The 21,947-nt window shown below is 38.0% G+C and overlaps 1 protein-coding gene across 2 annotated transcripts in view; it reads left to right on the top strand.

Moving 5' to 3' along the window:
- Crb1 (crumbs cell polarity complex component 1) overlaps positions 1 to 21,947 on the top strand; it is a 176,745-nt gene that overhangs the window by 110,419 nt on the left and 44,379 nt on the right. For both annotated transcript variants that reach the window (XM_021170879.1, XM_021170886.1), the window contains 2 exons: positions 15,166 to 16,122; positions 20,726 to 21,273. In XM_021170879.1, coding sequence (XP_021026538.1) covers positions 15,166 to 16,122; positions 20,726 to 21,273 — 1,505 coding nt within the window. The remainder of the gene's footprint in view (positions 1 to 15,165; positions 16,123 to 20,725; positions 21,274 to 21,947) is intronic.

Below are 21,947 nucleotides of genomic sequence, written 5' to 3'. Positions count from 1 at the left end.
TCAGTGGAAAGAGAGGCCCATTGGTCTTGCAAACTTTATCTGCCTCAGTACAGGGGAACGCCAGAGCCAAGAAGTGGGAGTGGGTGGGTGGGAGAGTGGGTGGGTGGGGGAGTGTGTGGGGGAGTGTGTGGGGGACTTTTGGGATAGCATTGCAAATGTAAATGAAATAAATACCCAATTAAAATAAATAAATAAATAAAAATAAATTTTAAAAATGTACACACTAACAGAAAAAAAAGAAGTAAATTTCTCTTAGGAAAGATCATAATCACTATGCCTATCAGGTTCTCTAATTCTAAAATTTAAATGTTCATCAATATTGGGAAATTCTTGGCCTTTTCATCTTTCAAAATCTTTTTTTATTGGCTGCTCTTGTAGATGGTTAGATGGCAATGCTCTTTGTCCTTTATCTTCTGTGATCCTGAGCTGCAATTTCCTCCCTGTTTCTGCTTGCCACATACGGAGCTCAAGTCTAGATTCTCCCTTCCAGTAACTGTGATCTGTGTCCAGTCCATTATTTAATTCGCAGTGGGATTCTTATGCCAGTTATCTGTTTCTAGAAGGTTCTACCCCTTTAATTATTTTAAAATCTTTGACCTCTTCCATTTTAAGATCCATTTATATTTTCAATTTTCTTAAATAATCCACTATCATTGTAAATTTTTGCATCTCTTATTCTCAGTTCACAATCACAATTCTTTGCTTCTTATTTATTCATTTATTTTTAGCGTGATCTCTTATCCCTTGAAATTTTCGTTGGACCTATTTGTTGCCTGGGCTTAAAAGATTTCTCCCCAGAGTTTTTGGGTTTCTTTTGTGTCTACTTTTGAGCCTATCCGAGTTTCTAACTGTGGCTTTTATGTTGCACAGCACCGTGAATTCAGAATCCACACAAGAAAGCAGATGAGTAATTAGGAATTCTCCGGGAAATTTATTTTTCAGTTGAACAAAGCCTGTCAAAGTTGAGCTAATGCCTGCTACACACATTTGTCTCTTCTGATCCACTCAAAAGATATCCTTCCTTACAGCTTCAATTTGGGTATACTATTATCAGGAAGGATTGTATTCGTTTTCCTCAAGCTATGGCCCATCCAACTGTCAGCAGTCAAAGTCCTATCTTTATCTTGAAGTTTTGTCAAGATAAGTTTCTTCTTGTTCCAAACTTTCCATTGTCTACTTCGCCTAAGATAACCATTTCCATCCTAGAGTTTTATGTTTGCCAAACATATTGCCGCCTCCTTCTAGTTTTGAACTCAGTGCTTACAAAACATTTTTAAAGCCCCTGCCCATTGCTGGTGAGTTTAACCTTGCTTATTCTTTTTGCTCTCTGCCTTGTTGGGTTTTATTGTTAGGTCTACATCTTTTTTTTTATCTGCTTGTGGATTTTTATCTCCATTAATGCTTGATATTCCATGATTTAGTCCACTTACATAACTTTGACAAGGAAGTTCTTTAAAAAAACCATTTTAACCTGTTTCTTTTATTATGAAAATGAAAGTGAAAGCATATCATCTTGGGTTTTCTACCTTTAAGTTAAAAACCTCCCCATGCTTTTCCTAAGTCCTCAGCTCTCTGTGGGCAGCACAGTCTTTGTTAATGGAGTCATCACTTGGGGGACAGATGTTTCAAAACTTTTGGTTTTACACTTTTTAAGAATGACTGTCATAATTATGAGCTTTATTCTATTTTGTGGAATGATTTAAACAAGCATGCAAATTGAACTGATCACAATGAATTAATTCAAAAAGAAAAAAACAATTCTATTATCTTTTAGCATTAATTCTATTCAATCCTTTTCATTTCTCTCAGAAATATTTCAATTTTTAAGGTCTAATTTCTGTTCTCTAGTCCTTCTGTTCTCTAGATTAAACTCTGGGGCAATTTTTGATTTTCCTTTTAAACACTGATATAATTTTTAAACTATTAATTGCATTCTAGCCAGGGGGAAACACTGAGAACATTTAGCCTGGGGATGCTCTTGCACTAAGCATCTCTCCCAGGTCGTAGGTTTTAGTCAGGTTGTATGGCACTTACACCTCCAGTGTAGATTTGTACAGCGCTGCAGCAGAGCTTGCTTGAATGGTGCCTCATCATGTCCAGTGTCTTCTTTCCTCCCGCAGTCTTTAACCTCATCCTCTTGTCTGTGATCTGGCCATTTTCTTTTCCTATTTTTTCACTTTATTTTCCTAGGAACCAAGTTTTCATGCATTCTAAAAGTTTCTGTGTGTTCCTTTGTAAATTCAATTTTAGCTTTTTTTCCCCCTTTAGCTTTTTGGAGTTTTATCTCCTTTCTTTTATGGAACATTAGAGATGGACAAAGGAGATAGATTTATTCTTATTCCAGAAGCACTCTAACTTTGCAAGTCCACACAAACCCATATATTTATCCAATTACCATGTGCTTTCTCTTTCTACCTTAAAACAAGCAAAACAAAACAGAAAAAAAAGATTTCTCTAATAAGCTTGGGCGGTAATGAAGCTCTAATTAGTGTGGCTGAGGACAATGAGTTGCTATAGCTGTTCTGAATGTTGAATTTGAGGTTAAACAACTGTAAAGATGTCTTTCCTTGAACTTATTTTTTATATGAGCCAATAAAAGCTGTTGTTACATAGCCAGATTTCATTTGAGTTTCTTGTTGATAGATCTCAAATCATCCTGACAATCTGACATTGACCTGAAGAGTTTCTACCAAGTAGAGAATAAGTGTACCATCAGCCCTGTGTATTGAGTAGGATAGGCAGTCCTCAGACCCCACATGGCTCTCTTCAGGACAACGGAGCTCCTCATAGATGTCTGGTAGCTGGTGAACATCTGTTTGAACACCACTAATCTGAAATGGGAGCTCGCATGTTTGATAGCTACTTCAAGTCAATACTAGCAAATACCAAATCCGCCAGGATTGTTTTCCTTTAGCCTGGTATCTTCTTTATCGCCATTTTGCATTGCATAGAGTACTCTGTCTTTTCTCTTGTTAGTCCCATATGTTACTGTTTCTAAAGGCACATAGGAAGATGGAGTATAAAGACGGAGGTGAGTAATATGCCTCTAATGACCTCTAACCAGCAGCTATTGGCAGTTGGTCTGTCCTCTTATCCTGGCTGATGTGGGACTCTGAGCTTAGCTTCTATTGGGTGTGGCTATGCTTCTGTGCTGTGCCCTAAGGGTGGAATGAGTTTCTGTATGTTTAATTCAGTACCTTCAGACATTTTCACAGTAAACTATCTTTTAATAGCATTTGTAAAATTATATCAGTTGTCATCTTTCTTGTGTCTTCAAAATATGTTTTAATGGATGTAGACAGAAGATACTGAATAGACAATGTTCTAAACTGGCCTTTAAAAAGCAAGTTATTGCTGTTCACACTTATCATTCTTTATTCTAGGTATGTATGTGTATATGTGTGTATGTGTGTCTATGACAACTGAAATTGTTTTGGGACACAACCACAACACATCTGGCTCTGCCACTTTATAATTGGCTTTTGGAAGGTATGTGTGTGCATGTGTGTGTGTGTGTGTGTGTGTGTGTGTGTGTGTGTGTTCTAGAAGCCCTTTTGTTTATAATATGTATTTGCTTATGAATATGGGGAGCATCTGAGAGACAGAAGTTACCCTTGAATGTTGTCTTCAACTACTTCTCACCTTACCTTTTTGATACAGAGTCTCTCACTGAACGTGAACTTACTGATTTCTTTAGGCTTGCTGGGCATGGACCTCCATGGATCTGCCTGCCTCTGCTCTTCCAGCTGCAGGGATACAGACCCAAGTCCATGTACACAGTTTTTGCATGATATCTGTGTATCTAAACTAAAGGTTTCATGTTTGTGTAGCAGGTATTTTACAGATGAGCCAGTCCCATAAACATTTTAAAAATCTTGTAAGACAGTTTATTCAACTTACTGTCTACATCACGTTAAGGTTGATAGAAGCAAATAATACCATATTTCCACAAAACCTACTTAGTAGCTAAAGCTATCACTAATAATGTGTTCATATATTTTACATATTTTGATATTGCTGAGGTTATAATGAAAGGTTTCATAAATATTCACATATTCATATTCATATAACCTGAATATTTTAATGAAATAGATATTAATTCCTAACAGATATGTTTCTAAACAGTAGACATTGCAAATGGTTCTTTTAATGAGTGACTTCTCAAGATAGAGGAACTTTAAACTTTTAAAATAATAGTCAATTTCAGAAACATTACAAGAAATATCTTGCTTTGTAGAACTTCCTGTTTTCCAAAATTATTTACAAAGTAATTAATATATTTAGTGCCCACAGTACACAACTAGACAGAGGTGAAATATTCACTCTCATTCTAATATTGACAAAAATAGGAACTGAAAACTCCTCGAAAGACCACATATTTACTTAGAGCCATTGCTGGAACATTTCAGCTTAGAAAATCTCCTCCCTATTCCATAGCTGAACATTCTAGTCAATTAATATATAGAGAAGTATGAAAATGCAAGTCAGGCTACATAATCAATATAGCCAATATTTTCATGTCAATTTCATAAGTATATGGTTAGAATGAAGATAAAATGTGGAGAGAAACTCCTTGTTGCAGTTTACTAGATTCTGTTTATTTTATGAAGGGCACTCTAAATTCTTAAAACGTTGAAGAACAGTACAGGATCTGATCACAAGAAGCTGGAAGTCTGGGCTATGAAGTAATTTCAAACACGTATTTTAGTAAAGCAGTCCCAGATTTTTAACAACAATCCTGAATCCATTAGCTTGTTTTCTGAATATCTCTGTCACTGGTTAGTTTTGCAGAACTAAAACATTAATACATTTAATACATTTTAGATGGCCGCCCAAAGTCTATTTTCCGGAATGAGTACATTTACACACAGAGGTAAAGTATCTTCCAGACATTTTACTTTCCTTTAACTGCAGCTTTCTTGGCAGTCTTTATATTGTGTTTATCTTTGAAAACTTGGTGATATTCTAGAGCGTCTCTCTGATGAAGCACTGTGAGAGTTGCTTAGAAGCACCTGTAAGCACTCAATGTGTACTGCTGGAGAGTTTGCAAGGATGTGCTTGCAAAGGACCTGAGTTCAGTTCTCAGCACCCAGTGGTGGCTCACAACCATCTGTAACTCTAGTCTCTCTCCGGGATTTAGGCATACATGAAGTGCACACACATATATGCAGGCAAAACAATCATACACATAAAATAATAAAATAAGTAAATCTATTTTAAAGGAAGTATCCTTGCTCAGTCCATATTTACAAAGCTAGATGTCAAGAAAAGTGTCCTGATAATCTGTAGTTTGAAGTATAATCTACATCAAGCATTCTTATATTAAAATGTAAAGACTCACCATATCAATTATCTCCTCAAATAGGACAATATCACAAAATGACACTTGAATGTTCTGGTGATGGATAATCCTGTAAGGTACCTTTATATTCATAGTAGACATCTGTGGATACCAGATTTATAAGCCTTACACTGGCATGTTACTAGCATTAGGTAGTGCTAAGTAATGCTGAGAGATAAAAAACAAAAAAAACAAAACCTGTGGAAGACCGTGAACATCAAGCAGGTCAGTCATTCACTTGGCTTTGACACGGTTTTTCTAGTTTTGCAGAACTAAAACACTAACACGCTTTTGAAAAATGACAAACAGTGCTACTGAAGAATCCGAACACAGTACCTATTCCAGCAGAGGAAGCAAACACTAGGAGAAACTGCAGTGCATACAACCCGACACAAAGCACCTTTCTGTAAGAACTCCGTTTATATTCATCATTCACGTCTGACAACAAGTCAGGGATAAAGGCTTAAACAATGGCAGAGCCGTCGATGATGACTTACTGACCAAAGCCTATGAAGAAAGCTCTGGTTGAACTGGGCTGAGTTTCTCTGAAATTACCCTTCAAAGTAACATCAACAGAAGTGAGCACGGGCAACGTTGAACTTTCTATGTTAGTCCAAAAATGTAACTAAAACATCACTTAGCTGTCTCCACTGAGGGGCACAGTAACTTTTGAAGGATAAAATCAAGTGAAATGTGGAGGTGGTGGTGTCCAGAGCTTTTTGCAATTTTGCTTTTCATCTGAAGATAGTAGAATTTTTCTTTCACACAATGGATTGAATAAAATCTTTCTCTGGGTTCAGTATATTTTATCTGCGGTTCAGTAGAGTTCTGAACAAATATCAGTGCCAGAGAATGTATTTATGTGTATTATACCTTCAAATACCATAACAATAAAGAAAAATATATGGAAAAACAGAAATGCTCCCTATCTCTATATATACCCAAAATAAAATCTTACACAGAATAAATCAACAATAGTAATAGCACATTCTTCTGGAGCCAATAAGGTTTTAGTGGCCCACAGAAAAGAGCCTTTAACATATTTTTGTAATTATTAGGGAAAATGTTTTACTTTAATCATTTCCCATTACAGTATTTTAGATATATTTTTCCTTGCATCTGTAGTTTAAAATGTAGCCAACTGTGTGTGTTGTTAATGACTACTGATTGTTGATTGTCCTATGCTATTCATATGATTTTGTCTCTTAATTAATTTATTATTTTACTCCTTCCCTTCCTTCCTTCCTTCCTTCCTTCCTTCCTTCCTTCCTTCCTTCCTTCCTTCCTTCCTTCCTTTTGTTCTTTGTGTGTGTGTGTTGGAGGGCATTGTGGGAATGCAAGTGCTTATGGGTATGGAGGTCATTGAAAAACTTTTGGGAGTCAGTTCCCTTCTTCTACTGCAGGACATGGGGATTGAACTGAGACCATCAGGGTTTTGTAGCAAGCTCTTTTACCAACTGTGACATCTTGTCAGCCTTTGGTCCTATTTTCAATGCCCCTACATGTTTATATTTTTAATACTTTTGGTGTTTGGGTTGATGGTTTATTTCATTTGTGTGTGTGAGGACCTGCACGCATACATGTATACTTAGTGAAGGTCTAGTACCTGAAGAGTCCAGAACAGAGTTTGGTGTTACAGGTACTGTAAGCCACCTGGTATAGAACTGAACCCTGATCCTCTGTGGGAACAGCAGATGATATTAACAACTGACCCATTGCTCTAGCCAGTAAATATCAGTTTATGCCACCATTTCAGATTCTTCTCCTGAGAACATCTCACAATAGAGACGTCTCAAACCAGAAGCCAGTCAGAGTGTGAATCAACCTGGCTCAGTGCTAGCTCCTGTGAGCTGATAGCTTCCTGTATTCACTTCAGCATTTATAGCAGGAAGCACATATAAACACTCACCATGACCCATAAGCTAGAACCGTATGTCTTAGACAGTTTCTCCCTTTAAGATTTATAGCAGGCTGCTGTCACAAAATAGGGATGTTATAGGATCTTAATATATTCAGTATAGTCTTCAAAAAGAAATCAATCTTTAAACAGAAATTATCACAAACTCAGAGGACCGAAAGAATCAATAGAGGCTACTGAACCCCATCACCGGCCCTCTCTTACGTCTCTACTATTACACCCATGCTAAATGGCTATCCTTCCGGAATCTGCACACAATTTCTTGGCCAGGAAACCTGCTGTCTCTCTAGATAGATACCAATGCTTGCTTTACTTCAATCCTTGAAGATTACACCTAGTGAACATAAACACAGTATCCCAGGAGCATTCCTCCTGGATTAGATGTCTTTCAATTCTTTGGATTCAAGTAAAACATTCTCATATTGTATCTGGAGTCGGAGATGCCGATACTCTTGATTCCGGAAACTGTCCAGTCCATGAACAAGACACCCAGGACCAAGTCACTTTTGGTGAAGAGACAAAAACCAAAGCATCTTATTCCCCAAAAGACTCAGGGGGAAGCTGCTCATAATATAATGTCTCAGACAAAAGACTAGAGAAGAATTAAGTTTTGCACATAAGAATTGCATATGAGATACATAGATAGATAGATAGATAGATAGATAGATAGATAGATAGATAGATAGATAGATAGATATAGATATAGATATAGATATAGATTATATAGATGATATAGATGATATAAATGATACAAAGCTATTGTCAGAGATTCATGACAAGCTAAAACTATCACCACTGTCAGGATATTTGGACATATCTTATGAGCCTGAATTTTCCCTGTGTGTATACAGGCACTGGTTGGCTGGTTCAATAATAAACATACAATATCTCTATTTGCAAGACGAATAAGTATCCGTTCCTTGTGGCCTACCCCCCCCCTACAGTCACAACAGTGAAAGCCTTACTGCTTTCTCTCATCTGTCTCTCCTTTTCATTCCCTACTGGATTCAAGACCTGAAGTTAGTGTGAGCAGCATTTTATTTATTTGTTTACTTTTGGTTTTTTGAAACAGGGTTTCTTTATGTAGCCTTGGCTCTCTGGAACTTGATACTTAATAGACCAGGCTGGCCTTAACTCAGAGATTCACCTTCCTCTGCCTCTGGGGTGCTGTGATTAGAGTAGTGCTGTCAACTCAATCACACCCTGTTGTTTGGGGGAGGTTGATTTGTTTCAGGGATATCAATTGAACTAAACCAAAAATCAACAAGGTTTGAAGGCACTGGAGAGGGTGAGGCAGGAATATCCAACAGTTAGAAGCCAGCCAGGACTGCATAGCAAGACCCCAATCTCCCCCAAAAACAAAACAAAATGATGGAAAGACCAACAGAGCTCAGGCAATGGTTTTCCATAGTCAAAAGTTTCTTTGAACCGTGGTCTGTATGAGCATCTCCAGTTTCCATAATAATATCATTTAATATTGAGAGCATCTTCACCTCACTAGTGAGCCTTACAGAAGGGAGGCACTGTGTCTCCTGCAGGGTAGGAGCTAAGAATATAGCAAAGCTGCTTGGGAAGTGGCACAGCTGACTCTTACATTAAGCCCCACTGATCCAGCTTGAAGTGGAGTGAGGCAAAGCTGAAACCTCCCACTCTCCTCGACAAGTGCAAGCCCACACTTTTGGAAAAAAGCACAAAGACGTCAGAAACGGTTCCTGTCGACCTACTAGACTTTGGATGGCTAAGTGTTTTTTACTTTGTATGGAAATATGTTTGGACACAGGACACAAAGTTTTCACATTTTAATGGCAGTACTCATAGGTAACTTGCTTTCTTTTTATTACTTAGATAATTGGTATTGTTGCTACAGTTTTAAGGTATTTATTTCCACTAATATTTAATGCTATAACAGATACTATTGTTATATGAAAAGTATAACTCTGAGAGAGGGAAAGTGGACCAATTTATATATCAGGCCCTGGTTTTACATTTAATTTCTTCTTGAATTTATTGTTTTTGAACAAAGTAATTAAAATGGATAAAAAGTGTAACTTGTTTTTCTTTTCATAGAAACGATTTTTCTACAAGATATTCCATTAACAACATAACTGACAGTGAAAAACATGGCAAAAACCATTTTAAAGAGGGTTTCATGGGGTTTCATGATGTAGTTCACAGAGACCTTAAATTCAGCAACCTCCTAATTGAACTTTCCAAGTGTTTGCATGACAGGTGTGCACCACCATGCCTGGATCCCTTTCTATCCACAGATGTTATGTATAGTATTTGCAGTGTGCCAGGAAGTAAACATTTCCAGATCATGATTATTTTTAAATGTGGTGCTATCATGGAATCATATGCTATGTTAGAAGAATTTTAGAAAAATAAGTAGTAAGAGTTTAAGTTAACTGAATTGATTCAAAATAATAGTAAACTTAGCAATCCTCATTATTCATCGACACCTGGACCCAAGCAATCAAATCAGGGCTGCTAAAATACCCGGGGAAAGACTGACTGGCAAGTATAATCCCTGGGCATCACCTAATCTGTTTATTTTGATAGACAGCAGACCTTTCCTTTTGCCCAGTCAGTGAGATAACCAATGAAGAAAATTTCTTTTTGTTGTTGTTGTTGTTTTTAATTTTTCTATCTTTTATTTTACTTTTATTGTATGATTGTTTTGCCTTGAATGTATGTTTACTCACTAATATGTGCCTGGTCTTTCTGAAAGTCAGAAGAGGGCATCAGGTCCACTGGAACAGGAATTACAGGCATATAACTCATATATGTATGTATGTGTGGGGGGGAATATTTTGCCGTTATTGGTATCTTGTGAAAGATCATATCTGTGTATTCTATGGGGTAATAAAAAATAGAGTAACAGTTGTAAAGAAAGCTCTGTCATAAGTATTCATACGATGAACAACTCCAAATGAAGGCAGCTCAAACTGAAGGAAATAAACACCCTGTTTCAGGCTTTGATAGATTTGCTTGTGGAGTTTTAAAGGCTCCTCCATGTCTTCCTGTCCCTAGTTTTTTCCCTTCACTTTTACACAACCCTATGGGACTGATCTTTGGAAGGGACTTCCAAAGCTGGACTTCCCGTCCATGTTTACCCCATCAGTTCCCACTGCCAAAATGCAAATAAGTAAATAAGTAAAACAATAAAAGCTTTGTAAGTTCTAGCTCCCTGGTCTGAGTGCAATGGCTTAACATTTCTTTTTTTTTTTAATATTTTTTTTACTACGTATTTTCCTCAATTACATTTCCAATGCTATCCCAAAAGTTCCCCATACCCTCCCTCCCACTTCCCTACCCACCCATTCCCATTTTTTGGCCCTGGCATTCCCCTGTACTGGGGCATATGAAGTTTGCATGTCCAATGGGCCTCTCTTTCCAGTGATGGCCAACTAGGCCATCTTTTGATACATATGCAGCTAGAGTCAAGAGCTCCGGGGTACTGGTTAGTTCATAATGTTGTCCCACCTATAGGGTTGCAGATCTCTTTAGCTCCTTGGATACTTTCTCGAGCTCCTCCACTGGGGACCCTGTGATCCATCCAATAGTGAAAGAACCCAGATGCCCCTCAACAGAGGAATGGATACAAAAAAAATGTGGTACATTTACACAATGGAGTACTACTCAGCTATTAAAAAGAATGAATTTATGAAATTCCTAGGCAAATGGTTGGACCTGGAGGGCATCATCCTGAGTGAGGTAACACAATCACAAAAGAACTCAAATGATATGTGCTCACTGTTAAGTGGATATTAGTCCAGAAACCTTGTATAGCGAGATATAAGATACAATTTGCAAAACACATGAAACTGAAGAAGAACGAAGACCAAAGTGGGGCTTAACATTTCTAACTTGATCTTCCTTCATGAATCTTCCTGGCAGTCAGATTCCCAAACACATCATGGCTTCAGAAAGTCTTCAGATTTTCCGTCAGGGGTGTTTTGTTTCTTTGCTAATTTGTGCACACAATGTTTTGTTGTTTGTTTGTTTGTTTGTTTGTTTAACTCTGATTTATTCCTGAAATGTAGAATCATTTACACTTAGTTTCCCTAAAACTTTCCGGGACATCCTTACATGAGGTTGCTAGGACTGCAATTGGTTTTGCCTGTGCAGATCACTAGGATTTGTCCGGTGCTGCCCTTTGGCATGCAATGACTCACACTGACACTTTCTTTTGCCACGTTGGTCCTACCTCCAGTAAACTCAGAAGACCTGATTGCCATTTCAGGATACCCCCAGAACTTTGTGCATGGTCAATATGACATCAGTATTTGTTTATTTGATTTTAATTATTAGTTTTAATATCTCAAGATTATTCACTGTCCCTGAATCAAAGCCTTCACCAGAAATTTTCTAAATATGGTCTGGTGGTGCCTGAGTTTGCACTTTACAGATTATCTGCAACCACTGGAAACCAGCTATGTACAATGTATTTCCAGAAATGTCATAGCATTAAACACATTTATGCCTCACATTATACTCACATCAAAGCCACGTCTTTGACTTCCATATCCATCTACTTCCCACATAGCCTGTAGGAATAAGGCACAGATTATTACTTTGCCCATTTTAAAGAATTGTAAATTAATTAATTAATAGTCAAGATATTTTTGCGATGGGTACCAAACTAAATTCTGGGAGATATTAGAATGCAGACTATCATAATAATAGGCCTCAGGCTTTTAGAGAGTTGGACGAATTTCAAGGACATTCTTGAGAAATAGTTTGAAGTACTACGTCTATAAACAAATTTCTTGTTTGCATCTGAAATCTGTAACAGGGATGTGTCTGTGTGTGTGTGTGTGTGTGTGTGTGTGTGTAGCTGAGGCTATTCTGATCCTCACTGTATAGCTCAAGATAGCATCAATCTCCTAAATGCTGGGATTCGAAACCTGTACCACCAGGTGCAACAGAAATTTGTCTTGATGATTTGTCGCTCAAATATGTGAAGATCAAATTTAAGGAAAATTCCTTCTAAGACAAAAGTTCAAACTTGTTGTAGTTAAAATGTCTTTAGAATATTCCTTTAGAATTAACTTTTACTTAGAATGTTATATTCATTCTCTACATTCACAAAGTAGATCAATTTCACCCTGTTCTACTCTTCATATTATGAGAGCATTTAGAACATGGGCCCCCAGCACTGTGCAGGCACTGTGGGGGACTTCAAGAAAATTTACGGCATGTCACCATTCTCACAGAACTTAAAATATGTTTGAATTACCAGAACGTTTATGAAATTGATCCAAGTTGGGTAAAATATAAATATGATGGAAACCTTCCAATCAAATGCATAGTGTCTGATACATGAGTGGTGATGCATAGAGAAAAATCATCATTTCCTAAATTAATAAGCATACCCAGAAAGTACACCTTAGGTTTCTAAAAAGATTGAACACTTTATAAAATATCTGTTACTTTAGGAATACTGTGTTATTATAAATTAATAAGCATACCCAGAAAATACAACTTAGGTTTTAGATAAGACTTAATGCTTTATAAATATTTGTTACTTTAGGAAGATCTTTAATTTATCCATTCAAAAGATTAATTGTAAAATGATTCTTTGGTTTTAGGGATTCTTGGGATTTTAAAATATGAGCCACATATTAAGCTCAGGCCTAGACACTGATTGATGAATAAAACATATTTCTTTCCCTCATGGAATTTACAGTCTAATGAGATTCCAGAGTAACATACTGTGTAAATCTCACATTTACTTTTTATTATTATTTCGAGACTTTTCTTTTTGTATGGCAGCATAAATAACCACATTCTGTAAATTATCTTTCAGTGAACAAGAACTATTTGAATTTTGTCACTATGGGTAATTCTTCCAGTTATTACTTTTTAGTAAATGGCCAACATCTATTGCAAAATTACATAATAAAGTAGATAGATTGACAATCATTTTCATGACTTAAATCAGACTGTGGGGAAGCTTTGTCTATAAATTCCATTTTTATTCCCATTTCATTGATGAGGAAATAGGACTCTGAAAACAAAACCTGCTGAAGATCACACATGCAATACTATCAAGATGACAACCTTTGTATGACAAAGGGGTCATACAAAGAAAGAGCAAGTTAGCAAGGAGAAGAGTCCTTGAGGAAAGAGTCTGTATTTGTATCTAGGATTATTGCCAATCATTCTGTTTTCAAACTATTAATATTATAATTACAAAATAAAAATAAAATTAAAATTTTAAGTATAGGCCTAAATGGGAAGAGTATACACAGAATAGTAACTATCATAACCAGAATAATTAGCAGCACAGCATTATTAGGTAAGACCATTTCAGACTAGATGTAAAACATGATTTAGGGTCAGACTATGGAAACATTTTAGAACTTAGACTTTGGATTTTCTAAACATCAGTTTTCTTCTGCAAAAAGAGTTAAGAATGTATGCCTCGAAACCTGGAGATGACTGTGGACTACAGAGATGTGATATGGATGAGCTTACTGGGGAGAGATCATAAAGTGTTCTGCATATGTCAATTTGTATTTGCTTGTGTGCATTCATAGTCACTCCCAACAACTGTCTATCCTAGTTCCATGGCTGCAACTGAGAAAAAAAATACTTACCAAAAGCAAATTGGAGGAGGAAAAAAAAGTTGATTTTAACTCATAGTTTATTGTCCATTATTGAGGGAATCCAGGGCCGAAGCTCAAGGCAGGAACATGGAGGAACTAAAACAGAGACCAGGGCAGACAGCTGCATGCTGGCTTGCTCTTCATGGTTTGCTCAATCTGCTTCCTTATACCACCCTAGACCACCTACTAGGGATGGTACCACCCACAGTGGGCTGGGCCCTCTCACATCAATTGTGAATCAAGAAAATGTCCCCATAGACTAGCCTACAGGCCATTCTGATGGAGGCAATTCCTCAAATGAAATTTCTTCTTCCCAGGTGACGCTTGCTTGTGCCAAGTTGACAAAAACTAACAAGCACAGTGTCATGTTCTTGTCCCCTTGATCAAAATAGTTCGAATCATTCTTTATGGACACTGTTCCATGTGTCTCAAAATCAAGAGCCAGATTTTATCAGAGTGAAATAAAAATTATCAACGGGAACTTGTCGAATGGATGTCTTGTTTTATATGGGAATTCAGGGAGAAGATGAACTCTTCCATCTTGGAGCTTTCTGTGGTGAGGGATGTCTAGGTCTAGGTCTATATGTCAAGCAAACTTGGATTCTAGAGGTTGTAGGATGGTGTAAACATGAGAGAAAGCAATCATTCTTTCCCAGTAGAAGAAAGTAAAATAAGAGGGTAAATTAGGAACTAAAAAAGACATCTGCAAATCAATCATTTTTTTCGTAAACATTTTTATTAGATATTTTTTCATTTACATTTCAAATGCTATCCCGAAAGCTCCCTATACCCTCCCCCTGCCCTGCTCCCCTACCCACCCACTTCCACTTCTTGGCTCTGGCATTCCCCTGTACTGGGGCATATAAAGTTTGCAAGACCTAGGGGCCTCTTCTGCTACATATGCAGCTAGAGACACGAGCTCTCAAATCAATCACTTTAAAATCTAGGACCACTGCCAAAACCAGAGTTTCCCCCGTTTTTTGTTATGTTTTCATATCTATGCCATATGTATACTTGACAATGGTAACTTGAGATGATCACTACATTGACAAATGGTCTATTTCTACAAGAATTCTAAGGCTGTCACGGTTGCTCTTTTCACAGCACATGTAGAATAGTACAACTGATGTTAGTTTTCTTCCCGAACTGTATTTTATTCCATCACAGTTCTAAGCCTAAACTTGATCTGAACTTCTTTATCATGTATAAAATGTATATGAAACTTCTAGTAATGATGTGCTCATATATGTCTATGTGAGTGTGTATACATTTAACTGATGTTTATTATTTAACAGGAATTCACTGTGAAGAAGACATTGATGAATGTTTACTGTACCCTTGCCTAAATGGTGGTACTTGTGAGAACCTGCCTGGGAATTATGCCTGTCACTGTCCCTTTGATGACACTTCTAGGACATTTTATGGAGGAGAAAACTGCTCTGAAATTCTCCTGGGCTGCACTCATCACCAGTGTCTGAACAATGGAAAATGTATCCCTCATTTCCAAAATGGCCAGCATGGATTCACTTGCCAGTGTCCTTCTGGCTATGCTGGGCCGCTGTGTGAAACTGTCACCACACTTTCATTTGGGAACAATGGCTTCCTATGGGTCACAAGTGGCTCCCATACAGGCATAGGGTCAGAATGTAACATATCCTTGAGGTTTCAGACTGTTCAACCAAACGCACTTCTCCTCATCCGAGGCAACAAGGATATGTCTATGAAGCTGGAGTTGCTGAATGGTTGTGTTCATTTATCAATTGAAGTCTGGAATCAGTTAAAGGTGCTCCTGTATATTTCTCACAACACCAGTGATGGAGAATGGCATTTCGTGGAGGTAACAATCGCAGAAACTCTAACCCTTGCCCTAGTTGGCGGCTTCTGCAAGGAGAAGTGCACCACCAAGTCTTCTGTTCCAGTTGAGAATCATCAATCAATATGTGCTTTGCAGGACTCTTTTTTGGGTGGCTTACCAATGGGGACAGCCAGCAACAGTGTGTCTGTGCTTAACATCTATAATGTGCCGTCCACACCTTCCTTTGTAGGCTGTCTCCAAGATATTAGATTTGATTTGAGTCACATTACTCTGGAGAACGTTTCATCTGGCCTGTCATCAAATGTTAAAGCAGGCTGCCTGGGAAAGGACTGGTGTGAAAGTCAACCCTGTCAAAACAGAGGACGCTGCATCAACTTGTGGCAGGGTTATCAGTGTGAATGTGACAGGCCCTATACAGGCTCCAACTGCCTGAAAGGTGAGAGGAGTGGGGTGCCCCAGAGTGCTGTGCCTCTGAGCAGAGCCATCTCTAATCACCCAGGGTGCCGTCCCCTGTTAGGAAACATAAGGACCCCTCAGGACTTATGCTGGTATTTGTTCACTAATGAGATAAAATGACACAGCCATGATATGTATTAATTATGAGTGGTTTCATAGGATAGCTGAGCTTTTTTGGGTTGAAAAGTAAAATTAATAATAATAACAATAAGCAAATAACTCCAATTAATGTGGCATTTTATCTAGTTAGCAAAATGCTCTTAGCAATTTGCCATTCATTGTGTAGCAGAAATGTATAGAAAACTTTTGTTCTTTGTACAAGATGTAATCTTTTAGAGAAAGGGGAGTTTTGGACAGAAAAACTAGTTACTGCCACGTACTAATACCACATCTTGTGCTTGCTAGAGAATCAGTGAATAAACCCTTTCCTGATCTCTCTGTGTAACTCATACTTCCGTAAGAATCATGGTTAAGATTAGCAAGTTGACAAGCCATCAGTTCTAGTCAAAACTGTCTCTTAAAAGGTCTTGTTTTCTAAAGAGGATAGATGTCTTCAGTAGGAAAAAGAAAGAAGACATGAAACGTATTATCAGGAAAACTTGGTAGTTGTCACACACAGATCCATGATTCTTCTCGTGAATCAGTTTGAAGTGGATTTCCAATCCCTCACTTCTGACACCACTCTGAAGGCTGCCATCAATAGCGATCAATACATACCTGCTCACTTTTATTATTATTATCATGTATTGAGAGGGCTGAAAGGGAACTCTAACAGACTGCTTTGAAGTTCAGCTGCATTTACTCTAGCATTTTAGAATGAGTCCAAGAAGGACAACATATGGTAAATAGTCTACGCTGTTCTGTATGAAGGAAAATTAAAACCAGCCGTAGCCTATACTCTACTCCATGTTCAATGGCTAAGAATTATTAGAAACTATTCGCAGGTTTTCCCCTAACCACAATATTCATTACAATCATGGACCTGCTTGACAATGAGGCATGGCATCTGCTGCTCCGCGCAATATTTTAAATGGCGTGGCAAGTTGTTTTGTGATTATTTTTAAAGGTGAAATTGTGCCGAGGCAATGGTTCACGTTTTGAAGAAAAATCTAATTGACCCAAAGCAATATTTTTACTACATATACAAAATAACAAACAGATGCGGACTCATTTTGACTGGCTTCCAGATGCGGTGACCCTTGAGGTTAGCACTGACCTGGGGATGCTGACTGTCCTAGGAAATAGATTCGAGAGATGCCAAGCCAGCAGGTTCTGGTTTTCTTTAGATTTTTTTTTTCCAACTTGGAAAATAATGAACTTTTGAAACAAAATTCCTGATTTGGTTACACTTTCCATATTCCCCCAAATAGTGTGATTACACCCCTCTACTCACACCGAGTGTAATTGTATCCCCTGCACTTAGACAAAGTGTGATTAAATCCTCTATTTTCACCGTTTGAAACTGTTTAGCCCAACATTTGACATCAAATGATTATAGGGCAGGAATTTCATAAAACCCTTCACTTCTGAAAATTTAGGAGGGGAATTTTAAAAGAAAGTTATATTTTTCATATGACCCTGAGATCATAAAGTTGTATTCTGTATTGCTGAGATCCATAAGGAAGTGTTTTCTGTATTTTATTCCTTAAACACACACACACACTTAAGACTACAAATGAGACTCTATATACATATAGAGCCATTCTATATGCATATTCAGGATGAGGCACACTAAAAATCAAGAGGGGAAGCCATCAAAATAACAATTTTTTAAAGATGTATTTTATTGTTCTATGTGTGTGGGTCTGAGTGTATGCTTCTGTACCACGTGAGGGGAGATTCCCCTGGAACAGGAGTTAATGACAGTTTTGAACTGCCTGATGTGGGTATTGGGATCAAACCTTGGTCCTCTACAAGGACAGCTCATACTTTTAACCACTGAGTCACCCCTCCAGTTCTCAAACAATGATTTTGGAACCGAGTGTTAAACCCAATGAAAGAAGAAGGCATGTTGAATAGAGGGTGGGGTTAGCTGAATGATACAAAATGCAGATAGACATTGCCAATATCGTGAAAGTGATCTCAAGTCATTTATGCCCCCATAAGGTTTCTGTAACAACCTGAACTGCCCGCAGTGGTAACATTGTATGTCTTGCGTTATGTGTCAGAAGAAGGTCTTCTGGGATATTGGTCTAAAGCAGTTGTTCTCAGCCTTCCTAATGCTGTGACCCTTTAATACAGCTCCTTGTGTTGTGCTGACCTCCCAACCATAAAGTTATTTTGTTGCTACTTCACAACTGTAATTTTTGCTACTTTTATGAATTATAATATAAATGTCTGTGTTTTCCAATGGTCTTAAACAAGCCCTGTGACAGGGTCATTCATCTCCAAAGGCTTACGGCCCACAGGTCCTAAGAGAACATGTAATGTGCCTCTTTCTATGTTTGGAAAGTCTCTAATTTAAAAAAAACAATTTATATATGCTTGTCTTCCTTCGTACACCCAGACTTTTAGAACGCTATTATATTAGAATCGGTGATTGTTAGGTTTGACAGAGCCTCATCAGCAGCTGGATTTCTTATGGAACCCTCTGCTTTGAACCCACTTCAGGAATCAAGAAGTCACTATCCCATCTGGCCCCAAATTTTGAAACAATTATTTCTGATGATGATTTAACCCAACTTCCCTTTTCCCACACAGTTACCACTGCGGATATTCTCACTTAGGGCTTTAACATCCCCTCTTGAAAATTCCTAAATATTTGAAGAAAAATATTCCATGCATAGCAGCCACTCCCAGCATCCTACACACATTCCTTACCTCTAGTCTCTCTGGAAGGCACGTCCCGGTGGGACATCATTAGCTGCCTTACATGCTCCTTTGCCATACATTTGCCTCTTTCTAACAGGTGGTATCTAAATGTGCTTGATGATGCACTGACATGGAACCACAACTTCCCTCTTTCTATATAATAGGCTCTCATTTATCATGTTAGCACTACATCTAATTTTTGGGACAGTTTACACACTGTCTTTTGTCAGTCATTGTCGTTGTGAAGCTAGAGAGTCCTCTTCTATTGTATACTGATAAGTCACATTTAATATCAATGCCTCCTATTAACCTCTCACTAAACTTCACCTTATAGTCCATCAGCATTAAAATCTGTCAAATTAAATTTTTTCTCCATACATCTTTAGAACATATCCACTACCTGCATTAGCTTCAAATCGTCCATGTGTAGAGTTGGGCCCTTCCTATGTGGCTTACCATGTTTCTAAAATCAAGTAACACATCACACACTCTGACTACCTGCTTGTGATTTCTGAAGAATAGGCTTACTGGAGAGTCAAGTTTCTAAGGAAAAAAAAGAACCCCATCCCTGTATCCTGTCTTTTATTCTGATCCACAAAGTGATGCTGCAGGCATCCTAGGATGACCAGCAGGGACCTGGCCCCCTGAGCTTGAGGGATTTTTGTGTCTATCCTCAAAACTCAAGGGCTTCAAGAGCCCCATTTTCTTATTAAGCATTTTATCCCATACAAAAGTGCCGCAGCATGTGCAGAGATGTTAACCTGTTCAAAGAGGCTATTTTATCTGACAGTACCTTTGAAAGCTACCTGTAGTTGCCTGGAGCCGGTGGTGTCCAAATGCAGATTCACAATGCAGTGTTCCTATAGGAATCAAGTCAGAGTTCTGAAAATGTAGCCTTTTATGCAGAAGGTCTTCAAACACAGATGGTTGTCTAAGCAAGACTCGCTGTGGTTCCGCTACACTAAAATATGTCTTACTTTCGCACAAAATTCAATTGGTGATGATATCTAACTATGATAGGGTATGGTCTCCCCCTGTGCTCTCCCCCCACCCCATTACAACTGAGATGGAAAAAGCCAAAGCAGCAATATCTTCATGACAGTGTTGTCAAGCTCAGCAATAATTTCTGCATTGCAGATTCAAAAGGAACCACTCGGCCCTCCCTATACTTGACCTCCTTCAGTTAACAAACTGAACACTACACCCTCCTAAAATCTCTTTCCCCAAGAGATTCCTACTACATGGAGTGACTTCCCCAACCTGAGCTGGATAATCTTGGTATTGATCTGTCTTCCTAAGAAGCAGCTCAACTTCACAACATGTCTGCTTCAGCAGGCCTTCACACTCACAGCAGAGATGAACTGGGCAGTGTGCCCCAAGGGTACACGGTGTGCTTACGGCCACACCTTTCTTTCACCAAGATCAAACACAGAGGTGTCTGGATTTCATTGTCTGGATTTTAGAGAGGAGACAGGGATGCTTACTTGATCATTTCAGAAGCCTCGTTTTTTTTTTTGTTTTTTTTTTCCCCTTTTTTCTCTTTTGTAACTGACAGGTGCCTATTATAACACAAAATATAGTGATTTTCATGATAATCTCAGGAGCTCAGAAAAATGAGGAAACTTCACTCTTTTAATGATTAAGACTGTCTGGGACTTGGGAAAGTGTCTGGTTGTGTATATGCCTGTGACAGTTCTATCTCCCATTTCTTCTTACATTTTGAATATAAAGACATTTTTTTTTCTTTCTCCTTCCCTCTTTGGACATTGCAGAGTCTGTAGCGGGAAGATTTGGCCAAGATGACTCCACCGGATATGCAGCCTTTAGTGTTAATGATGATTATGGGCAGAACTTCAGTCTTTCAATGTTTGTCCGAACACGTCAACCCCTGGGTTTACTTCTGGCTTTGGAAAATAGTACTTACCAGTATGTCAGTGTCTGGCTAGAGCACGGCAGCCTAGCACTGCAGACTCCAGGCTCTCCCAAGTTCATGGTAAAATTTTTTCTCAGTGATGGAAATGTTCACTTAATATCTTTGAGAATCAAACCAAATGAAATTGAACTGTATCAGTCTTCACAAAACCTAGGATTCATTTCTGTTCCTGCATGGAAAATTCAAAGAGGAGATGTCATCTTCATTGGTGGCCTACCTGACAGAGAGAAGACTGAAGTTTATGGTGGCTTCTTCAAAGGCTGTGTTCAAGATGTCAGATTAAACAACCAGAATCTGGAATTCTTTCCCAATTCAACAAACAATGCATACCATGACCCAATTCTTGTCAATGTGACTCAAGGCTGTCCCGGAGACAACACATGTAAGGTAGGGTCATTCATGTCAACTATATACTTAGTGCATACTCAGGTTGTATTTATTAAATGATTTATTATAATCACTCTGCTTTTTTCTTGGGTTGTTGTTGGGGAGAGTTGTGTTTTTGTTTTTGATTGTCTGTTTGTTTGTTTTTGAGATGGTAGACTAACTAACACTATGTAGCCCAGAATGGATTTGAATTTGAGATCTTCCTTCCTGACCTTCTCAAGTGTGGGTGGGGATTACAGGTGTATGCTACCACACCTGACTGAAACATTTTATATGTAAACAAAATGCTGATGCCCTACCAGTCATGGAACATTTTTTAATCTATGTATCTTAAGAAAGCCTGGTAGAATCTCAAAGAACCATGAAAAAGTGACGTTTGTTTTTATTGATGTTATAAATATGTAACAGCCGACATAACTCTAGTCACATGTTTTTCTTGCTTCCAAGACAATCAACTTCCCTAAGAATATTAGTATTTAAATCCACAAGTTCTTAACAATGTTCTATAGATTTAGCCCAACTAGTTTCTTCTAGAAGACCTCCACTAAATTTAATATCAATGCCCAGATACTTCTGTTCAGTCAACAACAAAATTTCAGTTTCTTTTTAGTAGTTGGATTTGAAATCTTTGACAGATGATTTCTCAAAGCCAATGCTCTTTTTCAGAGAAGACT

Source organism: Mus caroli, chromosome 1 (genome assembly GCF_900094665.2).
Source record: "Mus caroli chromosome 1, CAROLI_EIJ_v1.1, whole genome shotgun sequence".
In the NCBI taxonomy this organism is placed as follows: domain Eukaryota; kingdom Metazoa; phylum Chordata; class Mammalia; order Rodentia; family Muridae; genus Mus; species Mus caroli.
This window is presented reverse-complemented; position numbering and strand designations above follow the sequence as displayed.